The sequence below is a fragment of the Onychostruthus taczanowskii genome, unplaced genomic scaffold (genome assembly GCF_017590055.1).
Source record: "Onychostruthus taczanowskii isolate IOZ18803 unplaced genomic scaffold, ASM1759005v1 scaffold1, whole genome shotgun sequence".
NCBI lineage: Eukaryota > Metazoa > Chordata > Aves > Passeriformes > Passeridae > Onychostruthus > Onychostruthus taczanowskii.
The window spans coordinates 4,436,165-4,454,676 of NW_024496525.1; the positions used below are offsets into that span (position 1 = coordinate 4,436,165).

Consider the following 18,512-nt stretch of genomic DNA (forward strand, 5'->3'; position numbering starts at 1 on the left):
GAACAGGTTAACCAGCATTCCCCCTCACCCTGTACTATGTTACTTCTATGACATCAGTGTCATTGGACTCTATGGCGCATTCTGGCTACATAAATTAATTAAAGTGTTAGCTTCAGGAGTCCCTATGCCACTGATTATCCAGTGCAAGGAGTCATGGAGCAACATGACATCCAGGAGTGCTCAGATTTTATTGCTTTCTGGAAACCAGGTGTTGTAATGTAGCTCTCAAAATGAGCAATCAGCCTGGCAGGGAGCTGGCAAGAGTCCTGGGAGTTCATTCTGGGGAACCCAGGCAGAGCTGCAGGTTTAAGCTTAGCCCTAGCCTGGGTGAGTTACAGCAGTGGCCACCAGCCAGGTAGATTCCTTTACACACAGGTGAGCAATTCAGGAGCTATTTCAAAGGTGCAGAGAGGCTGCTCGTTTGGTACAGCGGTTGTATGCCAAATGGATATTTAAGTAATTTGACAACTTTTCTTAATGTCAAAATACCTACTGCATTTTGTAAAATACCTACTCTATTTTACTTGCTTTAAAAGTAATTATTTTTTTAAATGAAAAGAGCAGAAACTTCTGATATCTATAATACAATATGGCCAGCTTTAAATATTTCTTCTTTTAAGGCCCCCTATTCTGCTTACAAAGTGGTTTTCCTATCTGTTGCAAAGACGTGGGCATAGAGTGTTTTGGCACTTGTTCTGAAATGCTCTGCCTCTTATTTCCCCAAGCTTACCCATTTTGTCTTTTGTTCAAGCACATCAGGCCTATCAGACATTTCATACCTGTCACCAATTCAAAGTGTTACCACAATAAAAAAAAAAGCATATATATAATTTTAGCTCATAGAGTTCTAGCTGGTAGAATATTTGTTGTTTATTTTTTTACCTTCTCATCCTGTGATGCCAGAAGCTTCTCAAAAGCCTCATGTTTCCTTATCAGTTGCTCTACTTCATCTACAGACCTTCCGAGGTCACTGCTTTTCAAATAAACCTGTGAAAAAAGTTTATTATTTTTCTCAGTTAATTAATTATCCCACAATCTTGATTCATAAATGGGAGAAGAGGTATTAACTCTGTTGCTTAGAGTACACTTGAGAGGGAAAAAAAGGAACAGGAGGCAACAGAAGCTAGAAATTAATTGTTAGAAGTCCATGGTCTTGAGCAAGGAAGAGAAGCATTAACAGGTCTAGCTAAGGAAAGTGACCTGTCAGTCCTTATTAATCACTAAGTCACAAGGCAGTGACTTCCAGAAGTCTAAGCCATCCTTGTAATCCCAAGAAAGATCACTGTCATGTCTGACAGATGTCCATATAATTCCTTCTTAGAACAGTTCCCAAAACAGAGACTTTGCAGCCTGTCACCAGTGCTTTATTACCTCAACCATTAGCAGGATTTTCCAAACATCTAGCCTGAAAATGCATGCCTATTGCTCCACCTTGTTACATACTGCCCTCTTGACCACACTCAGGAGATCATTCCTTTTATGCTTGCTTCAGCCTTGTGCATGTTTATAGACCTTCTGCGTAGTGGGGTTTCTGTCTTCTCAAGGTTAAACTACAGCGATCTGACTAATTGTTCCACAACTGCTGTGTCTTTTTGATTCTGATTATTCTTACTGCTCCCCTCTGGGTTTTCTCCACTTCCACTTATTTTGAGACTTCATGTAACAAGTGGCAACAAGCAATAAGGCTACCAGAGTGAAGGCTGGGAAGACAACAGAGTGACTTTTGAGTGGCAATCTTCAGCATGTGCCTGCATATAGCGCTTGTCTTTTATACAACACCATGAACTCAAGTTCACCTTGCAATCTACTATGAGCTTCCAGAAACTTTTCAGAAGAAGTGCTGTCAGACCAGCTTGTCCCCATCCTTTATTTATGCAGCTGATCATTCCTGAAAAAATGTCATAGCTTGCATTTGTACTAAGTGCATTACATCTGTCATTTTGTCAGGCCACTATTTCAAACTATCAGCATTAATTTTATTTACTGTCTGTTCTGCCAATTTGATGCAGAAAGACTGCATCCAAAATAACAAATATCAAATGTGGTTTTAAAGAATCTGACCTCTGCACCTTTTATACTGTGCAAGCCTGCACATTTCTCAACTAATTCACACAAGTTTCAAAGGCATTGCAGTGTTCCCTTACTCTGTTCCGGTGTTAAGGAAAATGAATGCCCAATTACTTGTCCCATACATTCTGTTATATTCAGTTTTGGCAAATGCAAAAGAATAAAGAACATAGTTATAAATTATCAAGAAAAAACTATGCTTTTATGCAGGTTAATTGCCCACAGGCCTTTTTTTCTTGTTCAGCAATGAGACAAAACCAGGATAAAATCCCCAATTACAGGCTCTGATGGGACATGTGAAAAGACTACTCATGGGTAAGGTTCACACTGAAGTTCACACCAGTTTATGGCTGGACAGACTTTGGGAAATCAGCCTGCTGTGAGTGATGGCATTTATCAGCAGTGTGTAATGTGTAATCCATTTTGGGAGCTCATGAAATCACAAGTATTTGGACAAGGTTGAGAAATTCAAATCAGTAACTTTGCTGGGTAAAGTGCAATTAATAGACATGGAAGAAGAATTTGAGATCAGTGATACAGTGTGAAAGAATCAAGAGGCAGGAAAGAAACAGAATCTGTGAAACAACACAAATGCAAAATGTTTTAGAAAAGGGCTAGTTAAGGACATGGGTGCCTTTAAGCCATAGATGTGCACAGGAACAAAAACCATCTAGAGAGCTCACTCTTGCTTTGCAAAACATCAGGATCCTGCAGCAGTCTAACAGGGTGCATTTTTATAAGAGGGCAAGGATGTTCTTTGAAAGCTACTTTAGAAAGCCTGCCATGATGTTCATTCTCTGGACAGCTGCTTAACACCACAGAGCACCTTCTGCAGGAGAGGCTTCCCAAGTTTGAGCACATGTGCAGGGTAATCCACACCTACTTGCCAGGGTCTGACTGCACTAAAAAGGCCCTGGATGGACCCTTGCTCCCATCTGGGAATCTCTCTGATGCTCAGCCCTGAACGTCAGTCCCTTCTGAGCTGCATTGAGGTGCACTGATCCTGCCCTGATGCCCTTGGACAGACCCCACATTTCAGCCACTGCCTTGCTTTGACACTTGATCTTCAGCTGCTCGATGGACTTTTTGACTGCTGCCACCACTCAGCCCTCCTTGGTGGCTGTGGATAAGAGGACTGACAGCCAGACTTGGCCTGATGTTCTGGCCCATTTTTGGGCTGTGAATATTTTGCATATATAGAAAAATGCACAAGTGAATATCACACCCAGGCCAGATTTTCAAACTGTTCTGTGCTACTCCATTCCCATCACAGCAATTGCAGTCAAGAAGAGTGAAAGGCCTCTGTACAACTGGCCTAAGTTTATAGTAAGCCTGGCTCATAAACCACCAGAATGTCTAAAGAAATACATTAATGCCTCTGCTATGCCTTGTGTTTCACACAAGCCCCACCAGAAGGCAGATGCTCTGTCATTCAAACTTTAATATTTTGATCTAGCCTACTCATCAAATGTATGAAGGGATGAGAGATCACTTTTTCAGTGTTATTTGATTTAGTTTTCTCTTTTGAAGAAAAATGTGTGGGCTCCAGGTCTGTGTACTGAAATTCTCTATTAAACCACTTATAATTACCATTTGTATTTACACCACTGCTGCTAACACAGCAATAAAAAGTTATCAGCTGAATCTAACCCACTGCTGTTTGGGGTGCACAGACACAGAGACACATGCTAGAGCTCTATTTTGGTGTTTTAAATCTTGCTTTAAAAAATCTTGTAGCTTCTTGATACATTTTGTGGTTTATCTACCATTTCTGGTTAAAAAAGATTTATCTCCAGGACTTTTATTTTGTAACTTAAGCAGTGAAACTGATACCTGAAGAAAGGGTCAGCTATTAGTTTTCCTGCTCGTATACCTCTGATGGAAGAAAAAGGCAAGGGACATCTACTGGTAAAGATGGTTATTTTCCTTAGAGAAAGAGAGCAGAGACATCTGAGAGCAGGGGTGTGGGGTGGTGACTCATAAGCAGCTGCCACCAGAGAGCTCAGTGCCTTGCTCCCACCGAAATCCACTGAGCGCAAATGACGCTGGGCATTCAAAGCTCAATTCCTTTGGACGTTACAGCACTGGGAAAAAGTCCTCCTGACTACTGAAAACTTTGGACTAAGGCCCCCAAGTAGAAGTCTGTGCAAATGCTCTTGGCAACCAAAGTTTTGACACTGAGTAGGAAAACTGGTGCTCAGAAAGAAAATTGCTGCGAAAGGGAAGTGGCTGCATGCATTGCAGGGGCGGCAATGGCAGTGTGCTCAGAGGAGAGCAGCCCCTCTAGCACCAACAGTGCTGCTGCCTGGACAGCTGCTGAGGCAAAAAAGTGCCATTTGTATTTTACACAGAAAGCTTACAACAGCCATTGCTATAATCAGAACCACAATGTTTTAAGCAATTGTTATACCAGTCTGAAAGCAGAATAAAAATTGGCTCCCATGCCACAATGCTGGCCTGTCACCAATTACATCACATTTTGCCACACTTTTAGACAGGTCTCCTAACTCCTGCCCTGAATGAGACACATTGATTTCAAGTACAAAACACTGCATAGCTCTTCTCAGGTAACCTACTGGGGTCTCCCACAGAGTACAGCAGGTATGAACTTTCTTTCAAGTTTTTTCTATTAGGAATCATGGCCCATCATTGGGAATTTAATATTCAGCCACAAAAAGCACAAAAGACTTGGCCACTCATAATAAAACACATTAGTTTTTCAGTGAAGACTTCCAAAGATGCTTAAAAGCATAAAATGGTTTTTGAGATTTCTGAGATTTTCTGCAATAAGTTTTCAAGTTACTAACACTGCAAAGCATAGAAACAGAGGTTTTAACCCTACTGAACTGGAGTTTTTCCTTGTTTCTGAGTTCCTTGCATAGCTGCTGCATTTTTTGCACAAGTTAATGCAGAACTAAAGGCAAAGCCCAATTAAGAAAAAAGTATTTTTAAAGAAACCAATACTATTTACATGGTTATGTGACAGCATCTGCCAGCTCTAGCTTTTGGAGGAATACTGAATGAAACATTTCACTCATTATCACAACTATGTTCCAACTTGAAATTGGATGCCACAACTTCACATTTATATGCACTGGAAAATGACACAGCCCCAAAAGAAATTTGTATTCCAAGAAGAGCAGTTTTTATTTCTCTAGAATAAAATATATTTTAGGTATTTGTGCAAATCCACTTCCTTCTCCTGCTTTTGCCCTTCCAAGTATAACAAATTCCACAGATTCTGCCCCTCACTGCCTGTCATGGGCTTGCTGCTGAGATTGCTGGAAAACCACAGAAAATCCTTCTGTTCTAACCATGTACTAAAAGACTGAATTATTATCAGTTTTAAAAACCTTCACTTAGAGCATGTAAGCAAGTCCACACTATCTGCCAAGACAGAGAAGAATAAGGTTTGGTTTGACTTAATTCTGATAAAAGTAAATACTAAAAATAATAATGAAAATAATCTGAAATTTGTTTTAGCAAAGTAAGTAAATGTTCTTGATACCATGACTATATAATGTTCACAAAAATGTTTTACTATGCTTCATTTCAGTAAAAGTTATAAGAAGGTATCATACTATAACCACAAGAGGAATAAAAGACACTCAAGTTGCTTATAAAAACAAAACATACATTTTTTCTATCATGGTGACATCATTGGCATCTGTCCTCACCATCTATATGCAAAATTCTAATGTTGAATGTATTTAAAATTTCTTTCCCTCCCCCCATTGCATGCTGTCTCCTGGGCATAAGAATATAATTATCTGATGTTGGAAATACATATGGGAAAACCACAGAGATAAAACTGCTGTTTTTCTGCTAACTGCTATGGTTGCTTCCTCATACCTATTTCTTCCTTCTTCAAAATTTGCAGCATTAATCCCTACCCTGTTAGCATTAGGGGTTAGACCAGAATCTTACACCCATGCAACACCATCATTTAAATATTTACTTATGAAACATTTGTCTGAAAGCAGACTAAATTCCTCTGAAACTCCCCATAGTTTCACTGATAGAAACTTTGCTGGGATATCCAAATTTGATGCGCTGTGGACATTAAATTCTCTTTGTTTCTTTTCCCTGAGGAAAATGTGGTACCTCTCCTTTTCTAAGAAGGGAAAAAAGTGATTTCTTCCTACATACTTAAATGCTTTGGCTTTTGAAAACAAGCCTTGCTTTTAAAGTTACAAACCCAGAAATTAACCATTTAGAAATAAAGCACAAATTGACAAGTAAGGAAATGAAAACAGTGAAACAGAAAAGAACTAAGAAAAATTACACTGAGGATTTTTTTCCAGGTCGCACACTGACTACAGAATTACGGAATTGACTAGGTAGGAAAAGACCTTTGAGATCATCAAGTCCAGCCTAGAAGAGAAGAAAACCAGCTCTTGGCTCTAAAGTCTTGAATCTTCAAGGTGCTGAGCGCTATGGCCCAATTATGCAAAGTCTGTAAGCAGTTGCCTGCTGTGTTAACAACAGCGATCAAATCGTTAAAATGAAACTCTTGTTAAGTGCTGGATTAGAGCAGAGTCCTCATCTTCACTCCGTGTGGATCAAGCTGTAGCTGCAGCCTTGGTGGCAGCAGAACACAAGGTGGCTTTCTTGTCTTGCAAGTCATCTCTAGGGAGTTGGAATTTGGCATGGATACAGACAAAAAGAAATGCATATGGCTTGGTTAAACACAACTTAGATCTTCTGTTTGCAAATGCTCCTAGAATGGAATGCAAATCTTCACCACTCTCCTCCCAGATGCAAAGGATGCAATGTTGACGGCGATAGATGGACACCTGGGACGCACTGTGCCTCTGTGAGCTGGAGCTGGGGTGTGAGCTGGTAGGTTTGTTACAAGGTTGTCATGGCATACACTTTTTACAGTGCATGTTTCCTGGGAAGGCCTCAAGCCAGATCTTGTCCAGTGGCTAGAAAGCAATCCTGAGCAGCAAACAGGGTTTACTGACAGAGAGAGGCCAGCCCCAATCTCCACAGGGTGAAAGGGTGGAGCAGCTCTGTCTGGATCATGTGTTTTGATAAAGATTGTTGGATTTGGGCTTCTTCTAAATTCTCTTACCACTTGGATAGGCATAGCAGTCCAAGGAGTGGCAAGTATCAAGGTGATTTTGGAAACCTTGTGGTGAGCAGGTGTTAGACCATCACATGGAGTCTTCCTAAACTCTGGCCTAGATGAGGGGTAATTCTGAAAGACAATCAGCTCTGGACTTAAATCCTTGCTCATGATCTCATTCCCACTAGCTGAATTTTCTCTTCCAGTCAGCACAGCTGGGGACAGCCATATGTCTCTGGATAAAGTCTGCTGGGGAAGGCCAGGATGCTTGGAGGAAGTCACATGAAATCTGGTGATTTGAAGGGCTGGTGACCCACCTGAAGGGAAACCTTGTTTTGGTTTCTGGGTTCGTGTTGGAAGACCAGAGGGAGTTTCAGGCACCTTCTCTATTTGTGGCATGAGCAGACTTGAATGAGCATGGCTGCTTCCATGGGAACCTGCTTGAAAAGGCTTTATCATCAAGCTGCACGTTGAAATGTAAAGCTTCATTGACGTGTGCAGGTCTGACATTTGGACATCGCACTGGCTACAGTCTTGTTGGTGTGACAGTGAATCACAAGGTTCCAGGGATGACTGCAGATTTTTGCTGTGGAGCATAGAAGCAGCTGGAATAGCAGACAGATCAACATTTAGGCGTGATATCCAGCTTGACGGAGCTTTGCAGGAAAGAACATCTGAGGGCAAAGACAGAGCAAGCTTCAAGGGATCACTTTTTCCAGGGGAAATACGATGACCACTTTTTTCTCTTTTTGAATATTGCTTGTAAGATGCAGTTGTTGACTGAGTGCCAGACCTCTCATTTCCATGGTCCCAAGGATCCTTGTAAGCACTGGAACACGTGGATGTCTCACCAGAAGGACTGACACTTTGAGGACTAGCGCTCCCAAAACCTTTCCTCTGGTCTGTGTGTGCCAGGATGACATCTAGCCTTGAACAGTAAGACACACTGCTGAGTGGTGAGATGGCATTTCCTGGAGCAAGCTCGGCAACTGATTGACCAGTGGGAGGAAGCCAAGCTGGCACTGGCATCTTTTGAAAAGGCTTGTCCTGCACGGCAGATTCAAAAGGAGGAGGTGGGGTCGTTCTACAGGAAGAGAGCAGCACTTCCACAGTGGAGATGTAGGTTGCAGATGAAGGTTTGCAGCAACGGTCCTTGTATGGCATTCTGAAGCTTAGTCCTAAATGATGCAAAATTCAAAGCCACAGAGCTTGCCTTCCACCCGTGCTTAAAACCAAGTCCTAATCCTTTTTCCTTTGGCACTGGAAATTTCCATTCTTCCTCTGAAGCAAAGGAATGGGAGATGAAGAAACATTCTCCAGGAAGAAAAATGCGAACAAAAAAAATCCATATTCAAAATAAAAAATCTCAGCTCTTCTAAAACTGCTACCAGCGCTTGTCATGTCTGCAAAGCGATATGAATGTGGGATGGGCTGAAAGATAAATTACGGAGCATACGGCTCTGCTCCCTGAGTGTTCTGACAGTGAGACTGCAGACAGAGTAGGAGGGAGCCAAAAGTGACTGCCAGAGACAGCCTGCAAACTCACTGTTATTTCATTTGTGAAAAAAAGAAAAGCAGCTAACCTGAGCAGTGGATCTGCTGCTGTGAAAAGATCAGAACGGAGCAAAGAGTATTGGACACAGTTTCTGCTCAAAGCAAAAATAATTTCTTTCCTTCTTTCCCTTTTTCAGCTGTTAATTGTCTGCACTCTGCATGATGAGATCTCAGTATGCAGCTCTTACAAGAGATTCCTACAAAAGTTCCATTTGATGGCACAACTGAATTAACAAAAAAAAACTTAGAAAATAGATTTTGCCTAATTTTCTTCACATGTGCTCTATTTTCTTTAGCGCAGAACAATGGTAGATGATATTCTGCAGAAATCCTTTGAAGGCTTAAGTAACTTGGATGTAATATAAGATGCTGGCTTAAAGTCAAACCTGTCACAGTGGCACAGACAGCGAATGAAAGAGCAATTCTTAGTAGTAGTTCTTAGTTTAAAATACTCCTCTGTTGCCTTCTTGCTTCCCCTGTTTCTTGTTTCTGGTCTATGGCATATGAAGTACAGCCAAAATAGGATTGAAAAATTATGGCATGCCTCCTTACACAGACATTTTGCAGACATAAGAAGTGAAATGCACGTAACAGTCTTGACTCAAATGCAAAAGTCAGAAGAAACGCAAAGGGCAGAGAGATTGCTTCCATTTATTTGCCTGGTAGGAATTCTTTTTGAATGTGTGCTTGCTTTTGTCCTTTCTGAAAGCAGCAAATGATGAAATTCCCATTGGGAAAATGGTTTGAGAGTCTTCAGCTGATGTCCTGGCTGAATTCTTTTTAAAAAACATGTTTGAAAAAAACTGCTTTCCTATCATCCTGCTTGTCTGTATCACTATGCAGCCACATTTTAACTCTATGTAGTAGTAACAGAGTTCAATCCAAAAGGAATAGATTTCTCTCCCAAGAGTTCTTCAACTGAAGAAAAGTGAAATACAAGTAGTGACTAAGGAACATCACTCTGCTGTCAAATTGTTTATTCTGATCTACATGGCAGATGGCAGCTGACTGTAAAGTGTGGTCTTTGTAAAAATCTGCTGGAAGGGACAGCCAGCTATCCTCACTTTACTGTTCCACCTTCTGGATGCTTAGTGTCAGTGAGGAAAACTAAGCCCCAGACTCCTTGGAAGTTCATAGAGAGGATACTGTGGGAAAAAGATTCTAATAACAGAACTGCTCTTCATGGTCCTCAAGGTCACAATCTTCATTCTCAGGCTTTGCTTTGACTGAACAGACTTCTGGCTTCTGATCCCACCAGGAGAATTTACCTAGCTTCTGATGAACATCCAGCCATTTTGTGACAGCCTATGGCAATGGCAAATTCATCTGAACAAAGTAGTAAGTGCCACTGACCTGTAGAGAAAGTTCTGGGGCCATACCAGAAATGCCAGATGCATTACCCTTTCACCTATGAGCAATACAGACTTTTGCAACCAGGACTCACAAGTGAGGGGCAAAAAAATCACCTACCCACAGTAGCTTCCTACACATTTATGCCTGCATTACATAGAGAAAAGCAGATACTATAGCGATAGTGCCTCTCTCTGTGCGTTGGCTGATATCCATTTAATGAAAAGAGAAAAAATATAGTTGCCAAACTTGTAGCATTTACATTTTTCCTGATAAGGTCCTATGCAGGAGCTTAACAATGATGTACCACTGCTTGGTAGGGAATTGAGCTAGATATAATGCAGATCATGTCATTTGCTATATAAGCAACAAATAGTGGGTAGAACTATGCAATATTTTACACCTAGGGGAAACTCTCTGCTTCATGTCATGAAATCCAGAATGCAGGTCACACTTACCAAAAGAACCAATTATAAAGAACTATGCAGACATGCTTTTCCTTCAAGGAAGGAGTAGCAGAAAACTCCAGGCCCATGTGCCACAAGGGGTTAAGTATCACTGCATGCCCCAGGTCAGAGTCAGTTTCCAAAAGGATTTAGTACCAGTGACAAAGCGCTGACAGAAAACAGAGCTCAGTGCAAAATGAGAGCCATTATATTTTGCTCTGAGTGGTCTTGGAGAATTAAGAATTATTTTTCCTTAATGAAAAATTACCCAGAGCTGTAACCTCCTCCAGAATTGCACCAATCCTTCAGTTTGGCAACCTGCAACCCATTGATGTGGTTTGCATGCCAAGTCTCAGCACAATTGCAGCAATCTATCAATTCATGTATTTTTGAAGTGACTGCACTCAGTTTTGTAATAGCAAATGCCAGACCTTGAAATGGAATCTTTTGAAATAGCTACATGAATCAAAGAAAGTGCAAGAAAGACAAAATATAATTCAATAATGGTGGAAAAAAAACTATTTCAAGAGCTGCAAAATGCTGATAATAAGAACATCCTTCTATCTCTTTGCATTGATTATATCTTTTTTTCATGAGACGGTCTTTTTCACTAGCTCATTTTTCTCAACTGCATCAACAGAAGCTAATACTCCATACAAATTCTTTCATTGTTCTACACACTCCTATCAATGCCCTTGCAGAATCGAAAAGTCAATTCACTTTCCTGTATTAACTCACACTGCTGACATCCATTTTCCACTAGTTGCATTTTCCCAGTATAATTCTCATCCTGAAGTGAGAATTCCAGCAACATCTGCAAAGTAAAATCCCTTCAAACCCACTTTACAATTTTCTTTCTCTTCGAATCCTACCAAATTTGCCAGTGGTTAATGAGCTGGCAATCTGAGATCTGTTTTTAAAGTGGACTAATACTGGACTCTTGTCTCCCTCTTCTGTTGTGATGCTTATATGATCCATCTTAGGTATATTCACAGTGAATTATCTTTCAGGTAAGGATCATCTACTTGTTTCTGTTCCACACCCAAGCCCCATGAGAAAGGAGAGCTTCTTACACATTACTACAGTCTCCAAGTGATACCACAACACAAACAATACCAATAAAAGAGACTGTCTTGTCTGTACACAGGCACAAGGATTTCAAGCTGTAGGTGAACATTAGCACCCTTTTTAGTTTGAAAGAGTTTACACACTTGAAGAGTTTTAACTGCTTATTTCAAGTTTATAATTTGCTCACCTCCTGTGAGTTCAGGAGCATGTCAAGGTGATCCCAATCCTTGTAGAACATTTGTTCTTGGTGTATTTTCTCCAGCCACTCCTTCTTCTGTCTCCATGCATTGTATACATTTTTCTTCTCTTCCAACAACGCCTGTAGCTTCTGCTGAATCTGAAAAAAAATTCCAATTGAAAACTTGTGTTCATTATATCCATGATCTGGGTAAGTTGACAGAAGAGAGGATTAAGTGGAATGGTGGATAATCCCTTTAAATTGCTACAAAATTATTAAACAGAAAAAAAAAAGTAGAACAAGTTCTAGCACTACTGTTTGGGCAAGGACATAATCAGAGGTGCCTCATTTCTGCAACAGAGAAGTGCTTCTTACAGCATATATAGCAGTCCAAACCAAGAGCAAAGAAAGGTAACTGTTTCTCAAGTGTGACTTCTAGAATTAGATCATAATTCTTCATTATCTTTAACCATTAAGAGTGCTATTATAGCGCTTATAATATCTTAATATAGATATTAAAATATAAATTATCAACATAACATATCCTTCTAGTCAGTGAATTCATGTCCAAAGGCTAGACTTCATACAACTTCTGCTTTCGAACACTATATATCCACAGGCCTTCTATGAATGATTTTTTCCCTGCCTTTTTCTACAGGCAAAGGACTTTAAAGTCAGCAAGATTTCTTGCTACCATAGTCATACAGTGCAATATTCAGCAAATTTTCAGGAAATAGCTTGGTGAGACGGGAGAGTAACTTGCAGAAACTCTGCATTTTTCTGAAGGTATTCAAGAGACATATCAATGAATTATCAGGTGAGAAATGAGGTGGTAGGTACTGGAAAAGAAATAAATGCTGTAAGAATCTTAGAATCTAAGAATCTATTTGTCTTGAGTCAACTGACATTTTGATTTAAATCTTTCATTTCTAGGGAGTATATTTTAGTCGTGTATATTTTCTTGTGTATTTTTTTTTCCTACAAAATGTTTCAATCAATCTTTAAACTCTCTCATATGCTTGAGTGTTCTCATTCTTTGGTTGACAGGATTTTGATCAGGCTGCCCTGGTGTGGCTATACCACTGTAATACAAAGTGTAGCATTCGTGTGAAAATCCAGTTTGGGAAGTTGGCAGAATTGACTCCATGGCTCAAAACTTGGTGAACTTTTTGAAAAAGTCCAGATTTGCTGCAGGGGACCTTCAGGAGATGCTTCCACACATCTGTTGCTGTAGTTAGAAATAGAACAGATGTTTTTGTGTCTAAGATAGGTCACATACTGAGACAAATGTGGGTCATGCAGAAGGACAAGTAAGTGTACCCTTGTATCTCACAGTGTGATACAATACAGAATCACGGTTACATTGGGGTCCGGCGCTGAATATGTACAACTGAGCTCAGAGGAGTTTCAATTACCTCTTTGGATGGCATTTCCTCATCTTGCAAAAGGGACTGTCCCAGCTGTACAACATGACTGTACTTCTCTTCTCGTGCCTCGATCTCTGCCAGTAGCTGCTGATGCTGGGTGAGTCTCAGGCTGCTAGTGGATATGTCCCGAATAGACTCCTTGGCTCTCATTTCCCTTATTATTTCTGCTGTCCATAAGAAATAGTCCCACACCTGGAACCCCAGAAAACATGAAAATTCAGGTTAGGGCTCAAGTTCAGGTTAGCAGGCAGGGAAATCTAAGGCTGACTCTTCAACTTTAAGTGAATAATAGGTAATAAAATCATAGATAAATAAAATATTTCATTAGTGCTTGCAGTATTTCTATGAATTTTATAAGGATAGATAACACAACTGCAGAAATTCCTATATACTGTGTTGCACAGTTTGTAGTAATAATCAAACTGTCATATCACATCAGTGACAGCATAATATCATTTATTATCCTTTAATCCATCTTTATTAAAGTATTTTCTGATGTTTCTCCCTCATAAAGGATAAACCAGTATCATCCTACATTTCTGTGAAAGCTTTTGCTAATACAAGTCTATTTGAAAATTAGGTTATGCACATATTCTAAAACAAGAGTGAGAATGCTTTCTAATAGAAGTGGAAAAAGGTAAATCTTTCAGGTGAAAAAAAAATGCATTCTAATAGAAGTGGAAAAAGGTAAATCACAGATCAGAAGAAATTGCATAAGCATATAATGTATGTGGAACTATAGGACTGAGATTGGGAGGAATAAGTATGTCATGCTAGTTTACTTTCAAAATCTGATGAACCAATAAATACATTTGCAATAACTTTAAATGTCTGAAACAATTATGAGCATGAAAATGCTAAAACAAATCCCTGAAGTTTATTTTTTAACTGTGATTGAAGAAAACTGTAAAAGTAAAAATAATTTTATGTTCTTTGTATGTCTTTTTCTCCATTTGATTCTATATCTTCAACACTCTCTTACTTTAGGCATCTTATTTGAATCTGCAGCAGGAGTTTTACTCTTATGTGTCAATTGGTGAAAACTAGGACTGCAAGGGATATACAAGGGATTATATATGATGATTAAATTTCTTTTAGTTTAACCAAGTGTGGATTAGTTGATTAAATTTTTTTAGGTAGTAAATGGTCTTTCAGGTTTATAATATGTATTTTAAAATACTATTATTTATAATAAGTGCTGAATAAAAATTCTCTTTCATTGCAGAAAACTAATTTTTTTTGTTTCTCTTTTAAATTGTTGCTGGCTTTTTCACTGAAGGAAACTATGTAATGGAAATAGATTCTTGGCTGCTCCATTCTGCCCATAGATTTTTGTTCACATCATGAAAATCTAGTAAAGACAGCTAGGAAAAAAATTCAGAAAAGCACCACAAAATTGAAACTGGCCAGTCTGGGGCCCTGACTTTAGCCTTCAAAGGCATGACACTGCTTTTATAAAGCCAGTGAGCACAGCTACTAAATGACTCTTTAAAGAGACTGTGGTCCTTTTAAAGGGGCCCATGGTAGTGCACACATGTTGGCATCATTTCCCTTTGTAGAACTAATTCATTCACACAGCAGGATGTCACTGTGGACACTGACATCACACTTGGCACTGCAAATGTCTAAAACTCCCTGAGACTTTGAGCTAAGCATTAGGAAAAAATCCATAAGCCTCAGGATATACAATGCCATGGAACAAGTCAAGAGCCAATAAGAGGTTACTGGACTACCACTGCCAGCAATATTTAAGGATAGAGTAGGCATCAGTCTGCAGGAAACTCCAAAGCACAGCCTGAGTTTGATCATGCAGCTCCTAGCCCAAATTCACAATAAGAACCTCAGATCATTCAGAAATACTTTGAGTCTGTGTCTACAGTCATCTTCCTTGACAAAGTTCCATGGAAGATCTGAAGCCCTCTGCTGTGCTGTGTGTTGCCAGTTAGGCTCAGCTCTGCTATTTAATCACATTAAAATTGTAATTGATGGGGTGTGAGGAGATACACTAAATGATTGTGCAGAATTCTCACAATTTATGGAAATTGATATTTTGTTTGTCTGTTTCACTTAATCTGTGTATAATTTTTAATGAAAAAGGCCTGTGGACTGGATATGAACAATGTAATGGAAAAAGCACTCTGAGCAGCTGTGACTAACATTTGTGCACCTCTCGGCACAGCTGAAAGAGGAAAGGCAAAGCTGCCTCTTTGCATTCAGTAGTTTGGGTGATATTCTGCAGCAAAGCTGCTCTAACCTACTGTAGAGTTTCAGAAATTCTTACAGTTATTAGCCATGGCTGCATGACCCTGCCTTGTCCCATCTGGGCAGGAAGACAGGTTTACCAAATTGCAGAACCAGCTTTTCACTTCAGGAATTATTGTCACATAAGGAGGTGAAAATTGAGAGGATTGGGAATACTTCTTGCCATCAGCCTGACATCAAAGAGACAGGGAGTTGCCTGAGGCATGGTGACATGGCTTTGTCATTTTGTTTTATGATGTCAAGAGTAATGAAGATCCAAGGACACACTGGCAGAGCAAGACATGAGCTATAGATTTGTCATTCAGATCACAGGATGCATTACACATTTCAGATATAATATAAACCAAAGGTGTTTTGCATCATTCCGGGAATAAAAATTAGAATAACACTCCCACAGGATGGGGACAACTTGACATTTTTTATCTGAAGTCAAAAACTAAATCTATGATGTAAGTTATTAAGTAAATCAATAAAGAAGTGAACTCTGAGTGACTACATTTTAATGGTCAAACCCACAAAGATCCACCTCCTGATGAAAATGCCTCCAGGCTGAAGACTTCAAGAATCCAATATATGTTAGAAGAATACATTCTAAAAGTTTGCCTTGTTCTTCCTATCAGTCCATATAAAATATGACAGGTAATGCTGATTTAAACACTTAGAAGAGTGGATTAATTGAACGTGCAGATGCCTCTCATACTAAAAAAACCCAACCATGTACACTCTGTTGTGGTCTTGATCCCAGATCACAACCCTAAGACAAACTTGCAGCAAGTTTTTTTCCAGGTGAACACCCTCTGGACAGTCCCTGCTTCCCACTAATAATGGAAGCAGAATGGGAAGTACCAGAAGTATCTTGAATTGACACAATCGTTACACTTGGAACAGCTCAAGAATAAAAGAATGTAAATGCATTACTGAAATCTGCATTAGCAACTCCCTTCATGATGTAAGGGGATACTCATGCTGGTTTAGCACCTACAGGGCTTGCAGCAATAATAATGATCTGCAGTGGTGTAGCCAAGTGCCTTCACTGAGACTACATTTGCAAAGTATTCCATGGCAAATCACAGCTCAGTGACCTGCTGAGTTCTTTGGAGAAAAAGATACTGTGCATTGATGTTTATGATGTTATGCTGGTACATCCATGTCACTGTTTGAGCAGCTTGAGAGCTTAGTGCAAAAATCAGTGAGTAAGTTAACCAAGGGTTATTGCATGCCCTGAGAGAGAGAACAAACTTTTATGCATTATAAATGGGAGAGTAATGTCTCTTTTTGTCACTCTTACTCAGTGGAAATTGAAGATTACTGTTACTCCTGCAAAGCAGTGAGTGCTTCTGACAGCTGACAATTATTCCTTACACCTCTGAACAGAAGCTTCTATTCTTATAGAAGGTACAAAATCCTTATCCTATAAAAAAGATCCTTATCCTCTAACACCTTTCTAAATATCCATGAGCACCAAATGCTTGATTGACAACACGGAAAGCATTTGCAGCCTTTTCCAACTTGGAAGTGCACCTCTGATTCACACCTACTGCTGGCAACCTTCCCCAAGTAGTGAGGGACAAAGGGCAGAGTTGCTCACATGTGCCTGAAACTCATACAGCTTGTAGGCTTGTTCCAGGAGTCTCCTGCGCTGCTCCACTTTGGCCTTCAGGGCCTTCCAGTTGGTCACTATTGCCAGCTGCTTTGCCTTCAACTCTTCCACCTGCCTCTGGGAGCAATGGGGCAGCACACCTTCTGCAGAGTGGATCAGCTCCTGCAGCTGTACACAGGGGTGAAAGAAGAGCGTAAGAAGGAGAGCATCATGGAGATCCTGCTAATATTCAAAAAGTTCTGAAAAGGGCTGTCTTTCCTGTACATGAAAATACAATTCAAGCAACATTTTCTGACTTAGCTTTTCTCATATTAAACAAAAACTTCTATAATGTCTGTTCTGTGGAGTAATAGTGACATCCAGTGTTTGCCAAGGCTCATCACAACAGTTTTGTTTTCCCTTTTTTACTACACCATTTATTATATGAATAATGAAAGTAATATTATAATTGCTATTATAACGCAAGTAATAGCAAACCAATTTTTTCCTCATTGACTATATAGCTTAACCATGACTACTTTCTCTTCATGCAAGTCTCGTGCCTTTTTATCCTTAAAAGTAACAAGAAGCTGATGGGATCAATTCTAATGTTTCTGCCACAAGGCCAAAATATTTGAGGCCATTGATAAGTAATACTGGGATAAATTTAGTGATCTCAGTAATCTCATGCTGTGTTTTACACTGTATATACTATTGTATAACATTACATGTATTAAACAAAGGAGTGAAAACTCATACTGCTTTTATTGGTTTCTTGAAGCCAATCAGGTCTCCCATATACAAGGTACCTGTTCGCATAAAATTTTACATATTTGTAAAATTGACATTTATTTACATTACATTTACATATTTGTATTGTGAGCTCCATCCTTTCTCCTCACAGTCCAATTTGTACCGATATTAATGTTCTCTGCACATAAAACTGATTCTCGATTTTTCCTTGTAATCAGTTGGAACACTTTGAAGAAGACAATAAGCATATCACAAAGCTTGGCATAATCCTACATTTGAAATTATGATCAAAAATATCCCTGTGAATCACTTCAATAATCAGTAGTTATTACAGTATGTGCCTTATTTGAAAAGTTTTAATTACCTACTTTATCACTGCCATCAGACCTTGACTATATAAAAAACGCCAGAAAATGAAGGAAAATCACTTTCCAGGCTTTCAGATTTCCAGGCTTTCTGTGAGAGACTGTAATAATTTGGTTCACAATACCAAATTATTATTATGCTTATCTTGGACACTTGAACATTGGCTACACATTGAACACCACAAATGACTGTCATTACCTGCTGCTCATTCCCAGAGAGCTCGTGCTCCAAGGCCACGTGGTTCCGGAGCTGGGTTTGCACACCTCTCATGTCCTTAGCAACATCATCTGGAATACTTTTGGACTTCTCCTAGAAAGAAGAAATCAGAGAAAGTTTAGGATTTTTTTCCTGTTTCCAAGCAAAACTCACTACAAGCCTACATTAAATAACT

The 18,512-nt window shown here is 39.5% G+C and overlaps 1 protein-coding gene across 1 annotated transcript in view; it reads right to left on the reverse strand.

Annotated features, from left to right (window-relative positions):
• Window positions 1–18,512, reverse strand: part of SPTBN5 (spectrin beta, non-erythrocytic 5) — a 90,939-nt gene that overhangs the window by 38,494 nt on the left and 33,933 nt on the right. Inside the window, exons 30-34 of the mRNA XM_041397006.1 lie at window positions 18,320–18,430; window positions 17,012–17,191; window positions 13,150–13,353; window positions 11,744–11,893; window positions 883–987 (exon numbers count right to left, since the gene is read on the reverse strand). Coding sequence (XP_041252940.1) covers window positions 883–987; window positions 11,744–11,893; window positions 13,150–13,353; window positions 17,012–17,191; window positions 18,320–18,430 — 750 coding nt within the window. The remainder of the gene's footprint in view (window positions 1–882; window positions 988–11,743; window positions 11,894–13,149; window positions 13,354–17,011; window positions 17,192–18,319; window positions 18,431–18,512) is intronic.